We start from the raw sequence: 18,110 nt of genomic DNA on the forward strand, positions 1-18,110 counted from the left end.
AGTTGGTTTATACAATGTGAGCAAATTCCTCAGGAAACTCGGGCCCTTACCGTGAGCAATCCGATGGCCTATACACAGGATTTTAAACTGGACACGCTCTTTAATTGGAAGCCAGTGGAGCGTCCCCAATACCTTTTTGGTGGAAGATCTTTTTGGCAGTGCTAACACTAGGCGTGCAGCAGCATTTTGGATACCTTGCAAACGTTGAAGACATCTCACGTTAGCTCCCAGATATAAGGCATTCCCGTAGTCCAGCATGGAAGTCACCAGGGCATGGACCAGGCCCTCCTTGCTGACACTGGGAGCAGGTCGAGTGTCTTTCTCAGACAACGGAGAATGCCAAAGCAAGTACCGGCTACACGTCTAGTGTGATACTCAAAAGATAGTTTTGAGTCCATCCAAATACCCAAGCAATTTTGATAGTTGTTTTAACATCTATCTCTTGCTTGGCATCGAGTGGCGTGATGCTGATGCATGCCTTGAATTTCTCTGGTGGACGGGGCTGTCGTTAAATGCCTTGAAGGCAATCTCTCCACTGTTTGGTGCCTCAACATCACTGCATGCTTGGATGGCCTCTCTGACGTCGACCGTGACGCTTATGGCGAACACTCATGTATTTCATGTGACTTGGACCTCCTGCCTGTCGACGGCGATGGAGACCGGTGTTTTTGGTGTCTGAATGAAAATGAATGAAAATAGTTTTATATAGCGCAGAACTTTGCCCAGAGGCATCAAGGCGCATAGTATGGAAAAGCTGGGGGCAGTGCACAGATTAGAGGGGGGGGGGGGGAACTACTGGTAAGCTTTGATAAAAAGCCAGGTCTTTAAGGCTTTGCAAAATTGATCAGGCGGTGCAAGGCCCTTGAGCTTCTCAGGGAGAAGGTTCCAGAGCTTCGGGGCAAGAGCAGAGAAAGCCTTCCCTCCCCATCTGGTCTTCTTCGTCCGGGGAGTGGACAGAAGGTTCTTGTTGGCAGAGCGCAAGACCCTGCCAGGGGCATAGAAGGATACCAGGGACCTGATGTCCTCTGCGTCGGATTCATGAAGGGCACCGTGGGTTAGACATAAAACCTTAAAATCTATCCTGGACAGCATCGGAAGCCAGTGGAGATGTTTTCTTATGGCCGAGCCAGAGGACCGTCTAAGGGCGTTGACAACAAACCTGGTCGCAGTGTTCTGCACAACCTGCAGGTGCTGAACCAGACTCTTGTTTATGCCCAGATAAAGTGCATTGCAATAATCTAGGCGTGAAGATATAAGGGCCACAGCAAGATGTTTTCTGGAATCTAAGGAAAGATAGTTGGAGAGTTTGCTGAGGATCCTTAGAACCCCGCAGCAGGTAGAAACGGTTCTATTCACTTGTCTATCGAGGGAAAGTGTGGTGTCCAGAATAACTCCTAGATTACAAGAAGCAAGGGTGGGTGTGGGGCATACTCCATGGGCCGATGGCCACCAGTCAGCCGACCAGATCTCATGTTTGCCTCCGAAGACCAAGACCTCCGTCTTTTCCCCATTAAGTTTTAGGAAATTTTTGGTCATCCATCCTGCTACTGCTTCCATACAGTTCCTGAAGTTGGATGCCTTGGTCTCCACAGATTGATTGAGGGAGACCATAATCTGGGTGTCATCGGCATATGATAATACTTCCAAACCAAATGATCTTACAAGCCTGGCAAGGGGGGCCACATAAATGTTGAAAAGGGTGGGGCTCAAGGATGAGCCCTGCGGGACCCCAGATTGCACAGGCTTGGCAGGAGAGAGGAAGTCACCCAGTTTAACCCTCTGCATGCGTTGGTTGAGGAACGAGGCCAGGAGGCTCGAGGCAGGCCCATCCATTCCCATCTCACTGAGGCGAGCAATCAGAATAGCGGCGGACAGGGTGTTGAATGCAGGTGTAAGGTCGAGCAGGATCAGAAGGGTAGTCTGACCACTGTCGACCTTAGTGCGGATGTTGTTTACCACCACTGTGAGAGCTGACTGTGCGGTGCGCCTTCCGGAAGCCATGCTGAGAAGAATCTAGCAGGCGGGATTTATCCAGGAAGGCGCTGAGATGAGAGTTAAGGTGGGCCTCTAATAGCTTGGCAGGAGCAGGTAGCAGGGATATCGGGCGGAGGTTTTTTAGGATGGTGGGGTCTAGGGAGGGTTTTTTGAGGATTGGCTTGACTATGGTCATTTTCCAAGATGCTGGGAAAGCGCCCTTGGAGATAGCTTGGTTCATGATGTAAAGGAGCGGGGGCAACAAAACCTCTTTGCACTCCTTCAGGGTTTTTAGGGGACAGGGATCAAGGGGGGAACCAGACTTAAGTTTATCAAGGAGTTGGTGGAGGAGCTCCAAAGTTAGAGGGGGAAAATTTGTCATGCTGCCACGAGGTAGAGACATCGAGTCTTGCGGGGGGAGAGTTATCGGAAGGTGGGCGATATTAGTGTTAAGGTTGCAATCTTCTAGAGCTGTGTATATATCTTTGATTTTTGTGTGGAAAAAAGTGGAGATCTGGTTACACAACTCTTGGGAGGGCACAATAGGGTCAGGGAGGAGAGCCATGGATAGATTATCCACGATTTTAAATAGCTCTCTGGGTGATCTGAGGGTAGTCGTAAGGTTAGTGAAGTATGACATTGTTTCCGCTAGAACTGCGGCCGTATATCTTTTGAGCATGTCCTTATGTTTAGTTCTTTAGTGTAGATCGAGATGGGACCTTTCTTGCTTCCTGCAGTCCTGTCTGAGCAGTCTGAGGGCGTCGGTGTACCAGGGGGCCGAGGGGCGCGTTCTGGAAGAGTAGTAAGATTTAGCCGGGGCCAGAGTATCAATGGCCTTTGCTATGGAGTTGGAGAGCTCAAGGGAAGCCATATCTGTATCCGATATAGATGAAAGGTTAAGGTTGGCGATAAAAGGGCCTAGGGCTTCGTTATTGAGGCCCTTGTAGTTCCTTTTGAAGACCTGATGACTAGTGTACTTATCGGAAGGGGCCGAAGGACAGAGGGTGAGCTCAAGAGGGACTGCCATGTGGTCAGTCCAAGATAGGGGAACGGGAGGGCCTGTGGGTCGTTAGTAAAAACTCCATCCAGGGTATGCCCTGCGGAATGAGTGGAGCCCATTACTTGCTGCACGAAGCCATAGGATGCTAGAGAGTCTAGCAGAAGCGTGGAATCAGCTGAATTAGGGTTTTCTAGGTGAAAATTGAAATCACCTAGAATGGTGAGGTTGGTTTTGTCAATATAGGGCTCTATCAATTCCAGGAGGTGGGGGTAAAGGTAGCTCTAGGACCGGGTGGTCTATAAAGAAGGATGCCGGCAAAGGAGGCAGAGGAAGTGAATTTTAACATAAAATGCAGAGCTTGAAGAGAGTCCAGTGGGGAGGAAAGGGGCTCAATCCGGCAGATAGTAGAGCATTTATGTAGGATGGCAATCCCTCCACCTTTCCGCCTTTCTCTGTCCAGTCTCACGAGGGCGTAGCCATCGGGGACGGCATTTACTAGTTCGGGCCCCGAGGAGTCAGTGGCCCAGGTTTCGGTTATAAAAACCCAAGAGGGCCCTCTTTCCGAGACAAAATCATTAAAAGTGATGTAGTTTTTAACCAATGATCGGGCGTTAATAAGGAAGCCAAATTCCTTGTGAAGGGGCGGGATGTTTTAGGAGTATTTTTAGCAGGGCGAGCAGGCGAGATGTAATTGCTCGGCCCTTCAGTGGAACAATTGAGAGCGTTACATAGTCTTTGAGGGGTAGACCCGTAATGACAGGGCTTCCAGGGGGGTCTTAGAGCTAGGAGAGTATCCTGAGAGTAGAAGTAAATATCTGAGTCCGGAGTAGTATTTCCCGAATCCTTACCGGCCCTCGGCGCCTCCTTGGCGCAGACGGGCTGGACTCAGGCGTGACTACGGCGCTGATACGGCGCGTCCGCTTAACTTGTCAGCTGCGCGGAGACATAACCGTCTCCTTAAGTAAGGAAGACTAGAACGCTAAAGGTCTTGGTGCCTCCCACTCAAGATGTCCGCTGTGGGAGCACTCTGCCCAGGTCTCGGTGATCAGCACGAAAATCGGCTGGAACCGACCAGGGTGCGGGAAGAGGAGCGAAAACGGCAGAGGGGAGCACAGGGAGAAAAGTGAGGGGCGGGGGGGGGGGGGGGGGGGGGGGGGGGAGAGTGGGATTGGGTTGTGAAAATAAAATTATTTAAAATTCGGCGATTACAAGACGCGCGTCGCACTAGTAGCCAGCACAACACACAGTAAATATTTGTACACTTTGCTAGTGATCAGCGCAGTTTACACAAGATTAAAACAGTAGTCTACCTCCCGGCTTCCGCCTCAGGAGGGGTCCACCCTTATGAATGCAAAGCAGCAGCAACTCGCGACTGTCTCTGGTTTACTCCTTAAGTAAGGAGGAGTAGAACGCTAAAGGTCCTGGTGACTCCCACTCAAGATGTCCGCTGTGTGTCTCCTCTCCGTTCTCCCCAAGGCCACTTAAAGGTCGTACCTTATCGCTCTCCTGCAGAGCATCCAGTTTATTCTTCTCTCAGTCTCGCAACGTTCGTCTGGAAAATTGTTGACAGTAATAGCAAGTCTCTGTGTGATGAGAAGATGTCAAACACACAATACAGATAGAGAGTGGGTCAGATTTTGCCATCTTTTTGCCACATCAATTGCACTTGTTGAATAGAGATGACATTTTCTGACTGATTGTTTTTAAAATTAAGTCAGAAAAGGGGTTAGAAGTACAGCAGGTACTAAAAACCGTAGAGCTAAAGTAAAAAATACAGTTTCTGAAGAGAAAATTTTGACAGGAATGTCAAAAGTGAAGATCTCTGTATGAAAACGCAATGACAATAAAATGTTTTTTTTTTTTTTAAATTAATATCTCAGACTCCAGGATCCTCACAGAAAGCTGGCAAAAAAGAACTGACCTGTCAGCTGTGGGGCCTGATGGGATTGAGGTGGACTTGGATGTCTTAAACGCATGGTGCCAGTTTGCGGTGTTAGATTTTCAATACAGCCTATGCATTCCCTTGCCTTTTTCCTTGCAAATAAAGGTTACGTTGTGAAGTTTGAGGTGTTCATGTTCTGTGTAGCAGAAATATTAACGGCATATGGTTATTTTAAATTAAACATTTAATGTAATTTTTGCACTCTTTAGCCTATGGTTATGTAGGCTGCATATTTGTATGTATGTATGTATGTATGTATGTGTAAGGGTTTGCACACATATATGTATATCTTAGAGTACTTTGTACTTTTTAAGGTTTAAACATACAAAAATAATGTATTTGATAAGTGCTCGGGGGTCCCTGCACGTGGGTGGGACTATTCAATGCTCATGACTATTGGCTAGTATCCCCTGGAAGGACACAAGACACACATCACTGTGTACCACATCCCCCTAACAGTGCATGTAGTATTTGTAAGACACCCCCACATCAGGCCTTGCAGCCCTAAGGCAGGGTGCCTTACACTACACTTCCCCTTGTGGACATATCTGCGTGAGCAGATGTGCCCAGTGCGGGTCAGTTCTATTTCTGCCAGTGCAATTTAACAGGGAAGCCATCTCAGAACATGTACGGGACACTGGTGAAAACAAGTTCCCCAGCTACACAATGGCTTCACAGACAATAGGGTTGTTTGGTATCAAACATCTCGTATTAATAAACCCACACTGATTCCAGTATTGGATTTATTACCCAGAGGGCACCTTACAGGAGCCCTCTTAAAAACTAGCAGCCACTGGTGTGTTGACTGATTTCTGCCAGCCTGCAACCAGAGACTAGTTTCTGACCCGCAATGGTGAGGGCCTTTGCTCTCTGGAGGTCAGAAACAAAGCCTGCTCCGGAAGAAGGGTGTAAACACCCCCTCCCACAGGATGACCTGCTGATCAGCATTCCAAGGCAGGGGAGCTTAAAGGAAGCCAGCGCCTTTGAACTGAGTCTGGCTTCCCTCACAGTAGAGGAAGCTGACCCCCTTTGTCCAGAATCCTTTGGCAGCTGGATAGGTGGGAAAATTAGCTAGTCAGGTAGGCAAACCCACAGGAAGTGGTCGTATAGGAGGCATAGAAAACCCAGGGGTAGCAGCCCATTGGTTACTACCCTACACTCCCATAACACCCCTAAATCCAGTATTTATGGGAGTCCCTGGCACCAGAAAATCAAATCATGCTGACCTGAAAGAAGAAGATTGACGTGAAGAGATGAAAAGAGCAAGGTCTGAAAACCAAGCAACTGACTTGGCACCAACGCCGACGGCCTGCCTGATGATTCAGACAATTGCACCAAAAGAAGACTTGTCCTGCAGCTGCCGTCTCTCCAAAGATTGGGAGACCTGCAAGATCTTCACCCAGGAACCAAGAACTCCTGTGAAGCAGAGGAACCTCCTTCCAGTGGAGAAGTGTGGCTCAAGTGGTTGGAGCGGCAGACCCTGATGCAGAGGTGTGGCCCGGACCAGGGTTCAATTCCCCACCTCGGCGGGTCTTGGGCTCAAATTCCCACAGACCTGACAATTCTCGCCTCGGTGCCTATTCCAATCATGGAGTCTCACTCTGTAACTCTGGGCAATAGCTTGCTTAATCTCCACAACGGCCCCTCGCAGCGGGATGCCTGGCTTTCACCTTGGGGATGCCCAGTAATGGGTTATCTCACAGGGGAATACCAGGACGGGTTCCCTAAGCAAGCGCTGGGACGCTTTCGGGCAGCCATGCGCTCTACAAATCAAATTTCATTTCATTTCATTTCATGCAGGAACCCAAACAAGCCTGAGAGAACTCCAAGACTGCAAAAACCCAACGCCTAAGGTCACCACAGCACCCGTTGTTCCAAGCCAGAACTGAAGTGGGCCAACAATGAGAATGTGGTCCCCCAGCTCTCCAGAGTCTGATTCCACTGTGGGTTCACCTCTCGTCAAGTCTCTGTGTACAGGCCCCCTCAACCGCGAGTGCGCCCGGATGAAGAAACCAGACACCTCAACGACCCTGTGCACCTGGCTCCCCTGGCCCGAGGAGAATAGGGCCACTGGTGTCCCCACATCCCTAGTATCACAAGACTTGAAATCTCCTGTTGGTTCGACCCGACTGGCCTTCTAGTCCAAGAACCATCTCTATAGACTAACATTGGGCACCCGCACAATTTTGCACTCCTGCACCCAGCCGCCCTAGTGGCGCTGGTGGTGTTGCCTTGGCCCTTGCCCTCCATTCACCTTATGTCCCTGAGATTGGCCTCATAAGTTGCTGTACTCTACCTGAATTCCGTCATTGTTGTTCTTCCCTTAGGATAACATTGCCGTTTCTGAAAAATGCACTAAGCGATGACGTTTTAAACGTAAAATTATTTCTCTTGCAAAACCTACGTACCTGATTGTATTGATTCTGGCCCCTAAATATATATCTAAAGGTCCGCCCTACCGAAAGTGGCAGACTGGAAAATTGATTTAGGCTGGTGCTGGCAGGAGGAGCACACCAGATACCCGAGCAGAGGGTGTCCATTGAAATGGGAAAAGATTTGGGGGAACTGGCAGGCTTATTGAGAACTATAGGGGGAACTGTAGCATTGCGGCGACTGTTACCACACTATGTTGATGATTTTTTCTCTGATTACTGAAATGATAAATGTAAAAATTAATGAGTGGATTAAGATATGTGACTATTGGATCACTGATGCACTGTTTTTTTTTTTGCATACTGCAATAAAAAGAATATATATATATATATATGTTATTTTAAAAAATTAGTGTGGATCACCTTATTGAGTCGAGTGCATACTTTATTGACCATTATGCATAGTTGCACATGTCCAACACTCCTCTCTGATAAGCCTAAGGAAGCTCAACCACGATACCCCCTAAAAGAGCACCTTGGAATTGCTGGAGCAAGCACCTGACCATTAGTAAGGGAATACCTGAACTCTTTGCACAATATACCTCTTTTTGGAATATCATATATAGAGCCAGCTTCCCACAAGGGACCACAATAAAAAACTGGCAGAAGAGAAAAACTTCATGTGAGCATATAATGCACTTCAATTTTCCATCAGGCATAACTTAAGGGAAGGGATTCAGGTTCACCTAGCTGTCCGAAGCCACTTACTTACCATTGGTTACACTCTTTCTGATGGATACGCCATCTAATCATAGATTCCTCACATTTAGACTATCCCTACGCACCTTACTTACCTCAGAGAATTCTTCAACAATGCTCTCGCAAACCATTGGGTGGGGCCATGAGGTTCCAGGGAGGCTGCATAAGACTCTAGAAGTAACGGAGCAAAGCTGCATATAAGACCCACCTCCACACACCAATGTCAGTTTCCTGTATTTTTCTTCTTCCACAACACAGCACGCTGAGAGTAGATTAAATTGTTTGAGACGGAGTGCTGATCTTCACACTTGGAACCTTTTTAGATATTACACACGAATGCAAAGAACATGGAGATCGGAGGGCAGTGAGGAATCGGTGGTAAGATAGAGTAGCCAACAGGAAGAGTTTCAGAAGTTAAGTAACTTGTTCTTCTGAAGGATCCTGCTAACCTCAGACTCCCCGTTAGAATAGATACTCTAGCAGTTCCTCTTGAAGGAGTTGGGTGGGGCGAGTGTATTTATATCACAAAGTCCTGCAGAACCGGGAAGGCAAAATGACCGTCCTGGCAATAGTGTTAAATGAACGTATGCAAAGACACCCATTTTGCAGCTTTGGAAACGTTTAGAACAGACACACCTCTCGCCAAAACAGTGTTGGATACTCTGAGCTCGATGATATCGTCAGCAAGCCTTCAAGGATGCGCTTCTTGGCTGGTGCATATTAGTCTTTAATGCACAGGGATGTCCACCTCAACAGGGTCCTTTTTTATACCTCTTTCCCTTTCTTTGCACCAGAAAACCTTACAAACAGCTGATCATCCACATAATTAACCTTTTTGCAGTTTATGTGAAAGTTCACCACCTACTTAGGGCAGAGGAAATAGTCTCACTTCCTCTTTTAAGCGGTGAAGCAGGGAAACATATGTAGAGTGAATGACTGGCAAACAAGGAAGCCTGGGTCCTCTATACCAATTTGTCCAGAAAAAAATGTGGCTTAGGGCAGTTGCACGGAAATCACATGCAGTTAATTCGTACAGCGTGCTGATGTAATTATAATGAAAAAGACCGTTTCAAGTGGCAAAAGCCTAAAGCAAAAGCTGTGCACAGGGTCGAAAGATATGCACATGAGAAAAGACAAGACGAAATTCAGTTTCTATTAGGGAAAAACAAATGGTTTGGGGTGGGTGAGGTGTATCACTACCTGGGAAAAACTAATATGATTGGTCAGGTAAACAAAAAATGGCCTTGCTGGTATAACAAAATATCAAAACAACTACAGAAACTTTGGCATTTAAGAGGTCAGTATTTCAGGTACCACAACAACCAACAAATGTATTCCAGCGTCCAATGTAAATCGACCTCATGGAAGGTGACTCGCTTTAAGGAGGGCATCAAATACCTTGCTCGACCAGTCAAATGCGGGCACTGTTGTTGAGACTGGGTGGCTGAGTTAAGAGGTCTTCCTTAAGTGAAAGGCTGGTTGGAGAACAAATGCTCATTTCCAGGAGCTCTGGGTCCAAAAGCTTCTCGATTAGTCTGGGGCAACAGGAATGACTTGGGCCCAAGTCTGGCTTGATTTCCATCGAATCAGAGGCGGGATTAGCCAGCAGTGTAAATGTGTACAGGAATCCATTAGACAGCCTTCATCCTCCCACAAGAGGGACACATCTCAAAAAGAGAAGGTTGTTCTCAGGTGTTCATTTGTCAGAAAATAGCAAAATAATGACTTCACTTAACAGAACGCTGTTGAAGATGTGAAGTGAAAAATTAAGTTTAAAAAAAACTGTGTGAAACTTCCAATGCTCGGCGATTCTTCTCACTGGGGCTGGAAAAAAACTGCCATCTGCAAGTAAGGAGAATCATGGGAAGGAGAAGCTCCTAGATTCTTAAAGACAGGATACTTCTTCTCATTATTTCAATTAAGGAATATGCTACTTACCAGTATGCATCTGTTCTTGGCATGTAGGGCTGCTGACATTCATATCTGTGCATAGATCGCCGCCTAGTGTTGGGTCCGGATGATTGCACATTGTTGTCCTGGAAGAGTCTTGGAAGTATCACGAGATATGTGGCTCCTCCCCTGGACTACAGTGCGCATGGGCATCCTCTCCATCCTCAGATTGTTTTTCGCCATTGTGGCAGAGATGGAGTGTAATACAGTAAGTGATGACCATGCCTGAGAATGATTCTGAGTGCTACAGCTGCGACAGGCACCGGGGAGGAGGGTGGACGATATGAATGTCAGCAGCCCTACATGCCAAGAACAGATGCATACTGGTAAGTAGCATATTCTGTTCGAGGCATGTGGGCTGCTGAATTCATATCTGTGCATAGAATAAATAGCAGTTATCTCCTTATCGGCGGTTGCCCGTGCCAGCTGCAGCAGTCTGAAAGAGAGTTCTGAGAACAGCCTGTCCTACAGCAGCTTGCTGTTTGGAGTGTACATCTACGCAGTAGTGTTTGGTAAATGTATGTATGGTGGTCCATGTGGCTGCTCTACATATATCCTCTGGAGGAATGTTACCTAGGAAAGCCATGGATGCCCCTAGCTTGCGTGTGGAATGCGCTCTTGGTGGAACTGTTAAAGTGTGTTTAGCCTTTTGATAACAGATCTGTATGCATTTAACTATCCATCTGGCTATACCTGATTCGGAAATAGGGTTGCCTTTGTGTTGTGGAGAGAAGGCAACAAACAGCTGTTTAGTTTTCTAAAGTCTTTTGTCCTGTCGATGTAATACAGGAGAGCCCTTTTGACATCTAAGGTGTGCAGTGCTCTGTCTGCCACTGAATCTGGGTTTGGAAAGAAAACTGGCAGTTCTATGTTCTGATTAATGTGGAACTGCGAGATGACCTTTGGCATGAACTTGGGGTTGGTGTGCAGCACCACCCTATTAGCATGAATTTGCAGGTAGGGCTCTTGAATTGTCAGGGCTTGAAGCTCACTGACCCTTCGTAGCGATGTGATGGCTATCAGAAAAGCCACTTTCCATGTAAGAAACTGTAGCTCACAAGAATGGAGAGGCTCAAAGGGGGGCCCCATGAGCCTGGTGAGAACGATGTTTAGGTCCCAGACAGGCGAAGGAGGGTGTCTGGGAGGGATTACTCTTTTAAGGCCTTCCAAGAAGGCTTTGATGGCAGGCACCCTGAAGAGGGAAAGGTGCTGCCTGTTCTGAAGATAAGCGGCCATAGCAGCCAAATGTATCCTGATGGAACTATATGCTAGATTGCATTGATACAGATGCAGCAAGTAACATATGATGTTCTGCGTGGACGCATCTAGCGGATTAATGTTATTGTTGGAACAGTATATGACAAAACGTTTCCATTTGGCTGCATAGCACGCCCTAGTTGTAGGTCGCCTTGCCTCTTTGATGATGTTCATACACTCAGGGGGCAAGTTGAGGTAGCCGAACTCTATGACCTCAGGAGCTAGATCGCTAGGCTCAACTGTTGCGGATCTGGGTGCTGAATGTCTGCATGGCTCTGAGTGAGGAGGCTGGGAGTGAGGCGCAGCCGTTGGTGAGGCACCACTGAAAGTTCCAGGAACGTGGTGTACCAAGCCTGCCGTGCCCACGTTGGAGCAACCAGGATGAACCAGGATGAGCGTCATGGAGTTTTATTTTTTCAAAGGTTGTGTCTACCGCGGGACCAAAAAGGAAGTCTGGGTTAACCGGCTGGTTGAGCAAAGTTGTTTGAATCTAGCAAGGCGCTGGCCTGGCTAAGGAGTTTTTTCACCAAACGTACTCAAAGAGTCATACTGGGTCCTTACCAGGCAGAGGAGGTGGAGATCTCTAAGGGGGTGCCACAGGGCTCTTGTTTTAGCCCAACGTTATTTAACATCTACGTAGCACCCCTAGCTAACATCATGAGATCCCACGGGTTCATCCCTGTATCGTATGCAGACGATACTCAACTCCTCTTGAAGTTTAAAACCATGACTCCTGAAGTACGTAACTCCTTTGCCCGGGGGATGAAAGAAGTGGCACATTGGATGGCAGCAAACTTCCTGCAGTGTAACGTATCTAAGACTGAGGTAATGCTCTTTGGGGAAGCCAAACGCCTGTGGACTCCTGACTGGTGGCCTCAAGATCTAGGCCCAGTCCCTGAGCCCAAAGCGGTAGTGAAAGATCTAGGAGTTAAATTGGACCAGGAGCTCGCCCTTAAACAACATTCTAATCAAGTGGTCAGCTCCTGTTTCCATGTCATTGGGCTTCTCCGAAAGGTATTCCCCCTGTTACCTGATACCACCAGAAAAACACTAGTACAGTCGCTCGTGCTGAGTAGACTGGATTACTGTAATGGTTTGCTGCTAGCCGCCAATGAGGGGATCATTGCTAGATTACAAGTTGTGCAGAACACTGCTGCACGCCTTGTTCTCAATGTCCCGGCCCGTACTCCCTCAAAACCTTTATTAATCAAACTTCACTGGCTCTCAGTGAAACAGAGGGTGATGTTTAAAACTTGTTGCATCATCCACAAGTGCCTTATTGGTAAAGGTCCTGATTACCTAACCAAAAAATTCATTCCATACATCCCCTCTAGATCTCTGAGATCTGGAGATCGAGAACTGTTATGTGTCCCCAGGTTCTGGAAGACAAGACAAGGGGGAAGGGCTCTATCAGTAGCAGGCCCGAAGTTATGGAATGAACTCCCTAATGAAATTAGACTATGTAGGGAACATTTTCCCTTCAGGAAAAAATAAAAAACTTTCCTTTTTAATTACTAGTTTCTGGTTGGGCAATTAAAATACAAGAAAGGGCCTTTTCTGTTCTCAGATGCTGCCAAAGGCGCGGAGATACTCCTCAGGGAGTCGATTCCTAGCGCGGTACAAGTTTGCAAATAAATAAATAAATAAATTTGAACCCAGAGATGCGGAGCCATGCGTGACGTCTTAGCATTACACTAGTGTTAATGGCCCTAGCTGCCGTGTCTGCCGCATCCAGTGCGCATTTGATGGATGCATTAGAGATCAACTTCCCTTCCTGTATGATCATTTCTGCTCGATCTTTGTAAACATCAGGCAGGTGTTGCAACAAATGTTCTAGTGTGTCGTAGTGAGCCCTATCGTATCTAGTCAATAGGGCCTGTGTATTTGAAATCGTCCAAATATTAGCAGCCTGTGCTGCCACTCGCTTTCCAGACGCCTCCAAGATCTTTGATTCTTTGTCCGGAGGAGGAGCGTCACCACTAGTTTGCGAGTTTGCCCTCTTGCGGGCATTGGCCACTACGAGGGAGTCCAATGGGAGTTGGCCTTTGATGTAGGTGGGGTCCACAGGAGCAGGCCTATATTTTTTTTCAATCCGTGGGTTGATAACCCTTGCTTTTGTGGGTTCTTTGAAAATGTCCGCAGCATGCTTGAGGACCCCTTTAAGCATAGGCAAAGTCTTAGTGGATCTTTCAGAGGTGGAGAAAGTGTCAAATAAGAAATCTTCTTCCACAGGTTATGCGTGCATTTCCACGTCATGGTTGAGGGCTGCCCTCTCTATAAAAGCGTTAAACGCCGCCGTGTCCTCGGTTGGCGAGGTTTTAACGTTGTAGGACTGAGCGTCCGGTGCAGCATGTGGATCATCAGGATCTACAGTGTGATCCACAGCCTCAGACCACTGTTGAGGTTCCTCCTGATCAGTGTCAGCGTGATAAGCGAAGGCCGCTTGACCATAATCTTCACCCATGTCCTCCTCGCTTTGTGCTGGAGAATATGCCATTTGTTGTGGATAGTTCTCAACATGTTCAAAGAGAACTGGTGAGGTGGTCGAGTCTTTCTTTAGTTTAAGAGGAATTTTAGAACCCTCCAATGGATGTTCAGGTGCGATCTTCCGTTTATGGATAGTTAGCCTGCCCGATTCAGAGTCGATGAAGAGTTTCGACTGGTTGTCGTACGAGGGTTCATGGAACACAACCCCTTCAGGGGAGGGCTTCGAAAGCGCCGACAACGTTTTGGAAGGGTTGGTGCCTTTGTGGTGTTCGAGATGCTTTGCTCGAGCCGTTGGCGGAAGACCGAACTTAATCAGAGGTTTGCCGACCTTTTTGGAGCTCGCCGTAGTGGTCGATTCGAGCTGCTTCGGCGACTCAGTAGGACGCTTGCTTGATTGCGTCGACTCGAGCTCCCGGTGAGTAGCGTGCACGGCCTTAGGCGTCGACGTCACTTGCTGTTTCGGGTCGGCTTTGGTTTTCGACTCGAGTTGTTTGCTCAGTAGTGGCTTGAGCGCAGAAATCTTCGGCTCAACGGCCTTCTTGGTCTGGAGGCCTGTGGCCTTGTCGCCATGTTTGTGTGTCGACGTCGACTGTGTCGAGGTGACGTGTTTGACGGTCGAGCTCTGCTTCGACGCTCCAGTCTTCGAGGCGATGGCCCCTTTCGACGCCGAAGGGTTGTCGATAGTTTTTGATTTGACTGGCGTCGAACCGACGACCATCTTAAGTAGTTTCGGTTTCGATTTTGGCTCTGTTGGTTTCGGTTTCGATTTTGAAGAATCGACCGATGGCTCCTTCGAAGTATTCTTAGCCTGGCTCGGACGCAGGGCTATAGAATGTAAAGAAAGATCTTGGCTAAGGCCTCTCAGCGATGCCTCGACCTGAGCCGCAGGGAGAGTATTGTCAGTTATAGGCCCTGCTACTGCGGTTGGGCCTGGCTCGTCACTGGAGTCGTCATCGACGGCTCCGATGGCCCCTTCGTCGTCGCCTACCTCAACGACGTCTTCTTCGTGGACGTACTCCTCAACTTGCTCGTCCACCTCGAAGTTGGAGTCATGCTCTGACGCTGGTTCCGACTGTTCGTCAAGAACTTCTTCTTCGTATCCTTCATCGGCGCCTTCTTCGTCGCCGGCCTCGAAGTTGTTGACCGGCTCGGGTGCACTGACTGTCTTGCTGCGCGTCGAAGTTTAAGCGTTTTCTTGGAGCGGAACTTCAAGCAGGCCATACAGCTGGCCTCGTCGTGCTCGGGGGACAAACATTTATTGCACACTGGGTGCACATCAATGTGGGGGTATTTTGAATTACAGACGGGGCATCGTTTGAACGGGCTCCGATCCATAGTAGTTGTAGTCTGTGCCTTTGGTGTCGAAAGCGAGAAGCAGCCTCCGACGTCCGATTCGTAGAACTGGAAAAGAAACAGGCACCGAACAAGACAATACCGACGCTTCGAAGGCCTTTTGGCCTTAGGAAAGAGTTAATACAAAGTTTCCGAACTAGAGTCGAGAAAGCACATCCGAACCCAATGGCGGAAAAAAATAATCTGAGGATGGAGAGGATGCCCATGCGCACTGTAGTCCAGGGGAGGAGCCACCTATCTCGTGATACTTCGAAGACTCTTCCAGGACAACAATGGGCAATCATCCGGACCCAACACTAGGCGGTGATCTATGCACAGATATGAATTCAGCAGCCCACATGCCTCGAACAGTCTATTAAGCAGAGTTTTGTTTCTTCCCTTTCATAAAGGTTCACACCTTTCTTGCCCATCAGATGCTGCAATGAAGGCTTGAAACTGCTCATTAAGATTCATCAGCGTTTTTCAAGGAAAGCATTTAGCCCCAGATGGGCTATCACAGGGTGATGTGCATCGCAAGGACAGATGGACAATGACACCCTGTGAGACACTAAATGGACAATGCCTCACTGAAAAGTGATCTTGGTTCCACGCATGTAGTGGGGAAAGATTCTATGGTTATCCACGAAGTTCCTACAAGAGGTCATAACTAGCAGCAATATTCTAATATTGCTGTGCCATGCAACAGTGAGGATTTGAGGAAGGGATTTCGGAAAATGTTCGATACATTATTATTATTATTTTGCTGCCATGAAATACTACTAACTGAGGACTATGTTTGAACACAGATCCACTAAATATAAAAGCGGGAAAGAGCAAAAACAGTATCTCTATCCGTTAAGAAATCTCATCATGAAACAAAATTGATTCTCTCAGCTAAGAATGGCAAGTAAATTGTTAAGCCACTTGCACACAAACATTGGTGGACTTGGGAAACACTACGTGTGTCACCTTTTTTACAAATGAGTTTTATTTCTAACCTGAAAGGAAGACAAGAGACAGAACCTGCAACATACAGCCTGCAAACATGAACATATGGGAAGGAATCTGGGTTGAAAAGCAAACTTACTGGTTGCAGTATCCAACCCGATAACATCTGGTGCAACGCTTTAGCTTGTCCTCCTCAGTAAGCTGCACCTTTTGACATGATGCACATTTGCTGATGGGGACACTGGGGACCTGTGGTCTCTGGAGAAAGAAAAGGAGTACAATTAGATCGATTACATTTTAAGTCTAAGGACATAAGGAAAAGTAGGCAACAAAAGTAAAGGTGTTAATTTATTAATGAAAAAGAAGCACATCAAACATCTCTTGCGTTGTGTTAATCATTATGCTCGAATATTGAAAATCAAGTATGATTTGCTACATTGCCAGAATCTCAATTACATTTAGGATATGAAACAGCAGCATGTAGTGTAGACTTCCTCTCAACCTTTCCACAGAGCCAGCACCGCACACAATATCCTATTGTAAGTGCTTTTCTAAGAGGAATGTGTCACCTGATGTCAACACAGTGTGTGAAGAGCCTGATGGGAATTCTTAGTCCTATATAGAGGACCATATACATAACAAAAACACTTGGTCAAAGCAAAAGACAGCCCCACAATTGATATATGGATAAAAAGAGCAAACAGTGTACTACTCTGCTACATCACTGTATGCACAATACAACAAAAGGCAACCAACCAAGATTAAAAGGTCACAGGTGAGTAATGGGCACCATACACAATAATGCTTAAGTACATCATGTAGTACATACCTGCTGGACCTGCAAAACTACTACCCGTTCCTTTGCCAAATCAGGAGATAGAACTTCAAAGCAGAAAAGCAAGTCTGCAGGGGTTATGGTATCAAGAGAATGGGACGGCAGGAACAAGCGATGAAAACGATTCTTTATCACCTAAATAAAAAAATAAAAAATATGACAAACCTTTAAAAATATGATCACATTTCTAGTGACATGGGTTTTCATTTTCACCAAACATATTTAACATTGCAATTTGAGCTACATTTATTTTCTAATCCCTTAAAATAACCTTTTATTGAAAGTTCATATGTGGCCACATTAGCTGCAGGACCCGGAGTGCAGCTGCACAAATACATATCTTAAAGCGCTACAATTGGAAGAAACTGAGTAACTGTTTTGGAGTTTAGTTTTTATTCTAAGCTAATGCCCAAGGAAAGTTTTTTATTGCTGCAGGTACTACACACATGGAACACAAGGGCACCTTATCAGAGCCAAAGGGTTTAGAAATTCAAATACATTCTTCATTGTGCTTCCAAATTTAAATAAAAGACACATTTGATCAATGTATTATGAACGGTATAAAGGATACATTTCAATCTGGCGGAGTCGCTAGACGTTCATCCCAAAAAGTGACGAGAACAACTCTCTTGGCAAATTATCTGCTCGAAAACACCTATATGTAGCAACATGGAGATCAGCCCATGCTTTTTACAAGAATACTAACTCGAATTCCAGCAAAGAAACTAAAAAGAAGATTAAGCAGCTTTGAAAATTCCATTCGGGAAAAGGTGAGGAATCCACTGGCAGATGTATCTATCAGAAATTAAATGCTGAAAAGGAACAAATTAATTCATGTACCATTAGTTTTCTAGCACGGTTATCCTTTATAGATTCACGGTACCTGTCTTCCACTTGTGGATGTTTCTTCTCATCTAGGCCTTTAGGAATAATGTGACTTAAGTGGCCTAGGCAGCTAGGTCTACGTCACAAGAATGTGAGTGCATGAGGCTGGAAGAGGCATGATTATAAAGGGAAGCAAATGAGATGAATTGGCAAAAAATACACAAACAGGCCAACAAAGGGGGAAACAAGGCAAGAGAAAGTCAAAACGAAAGTGCCTACAAACACAACCAGAAAAGATGGGAAATTAAGATGGGATCACCCCAACATAATCAATCAATCAATCAAAGACATTTATAGAGCGCACTACTTACCCGGAGGGTCTCAAGGCGCTTGGGGGGTGGGGGGTGGGGGGTGGGCGGGGGTGCTGCT

General features: G+C 46.7%; 1 protein-coding gene across 10 annotated transcripts in view; it reads right to left on the reverse strand.

The window, feature by feature from the left end:
* Nucleotides 1-18,110, reverse strand: part of USP19 (ubiquitin specific peptidase 19) — a 471,392-nt gene that overhangs the window by 166,948 nt on the left and 286,334 nt on the right. For all 10 annotated transcript variants that reach the window (XM_086939352.1, XM_086939351.1, XM_086939350.1 and 7 more), the window contains 2 exons: nt 16,851-16,991; nt 16,161-16,279 (listed from right to left, as the gene is read on the reverse strand). In XM_086939352.1, coding sequence (XP_086795478.1) covers nt 16,161-16,279; nt 16,851-16,991 — 260 coding nt within the window. The remainder of the gene's footprint in view (nt 1-16,160; nt 16,280-16,850; nt 16,992-18,110) is intronic.

Source organism: Lissotriton vulgaris, chromosome 9 (genome assembly GCF_964263255.1).
Source record: "Lissotriton vulgaris chromosome 9, aLisVul1.2, whole genome shotgun sequence".
Taxonomy (NCBI): Eukaryota; Metazoa; Chordata; class Amphibia; order Caudata; family Salamandridae; genus Lissotriton; species Lissotriton vulgaris.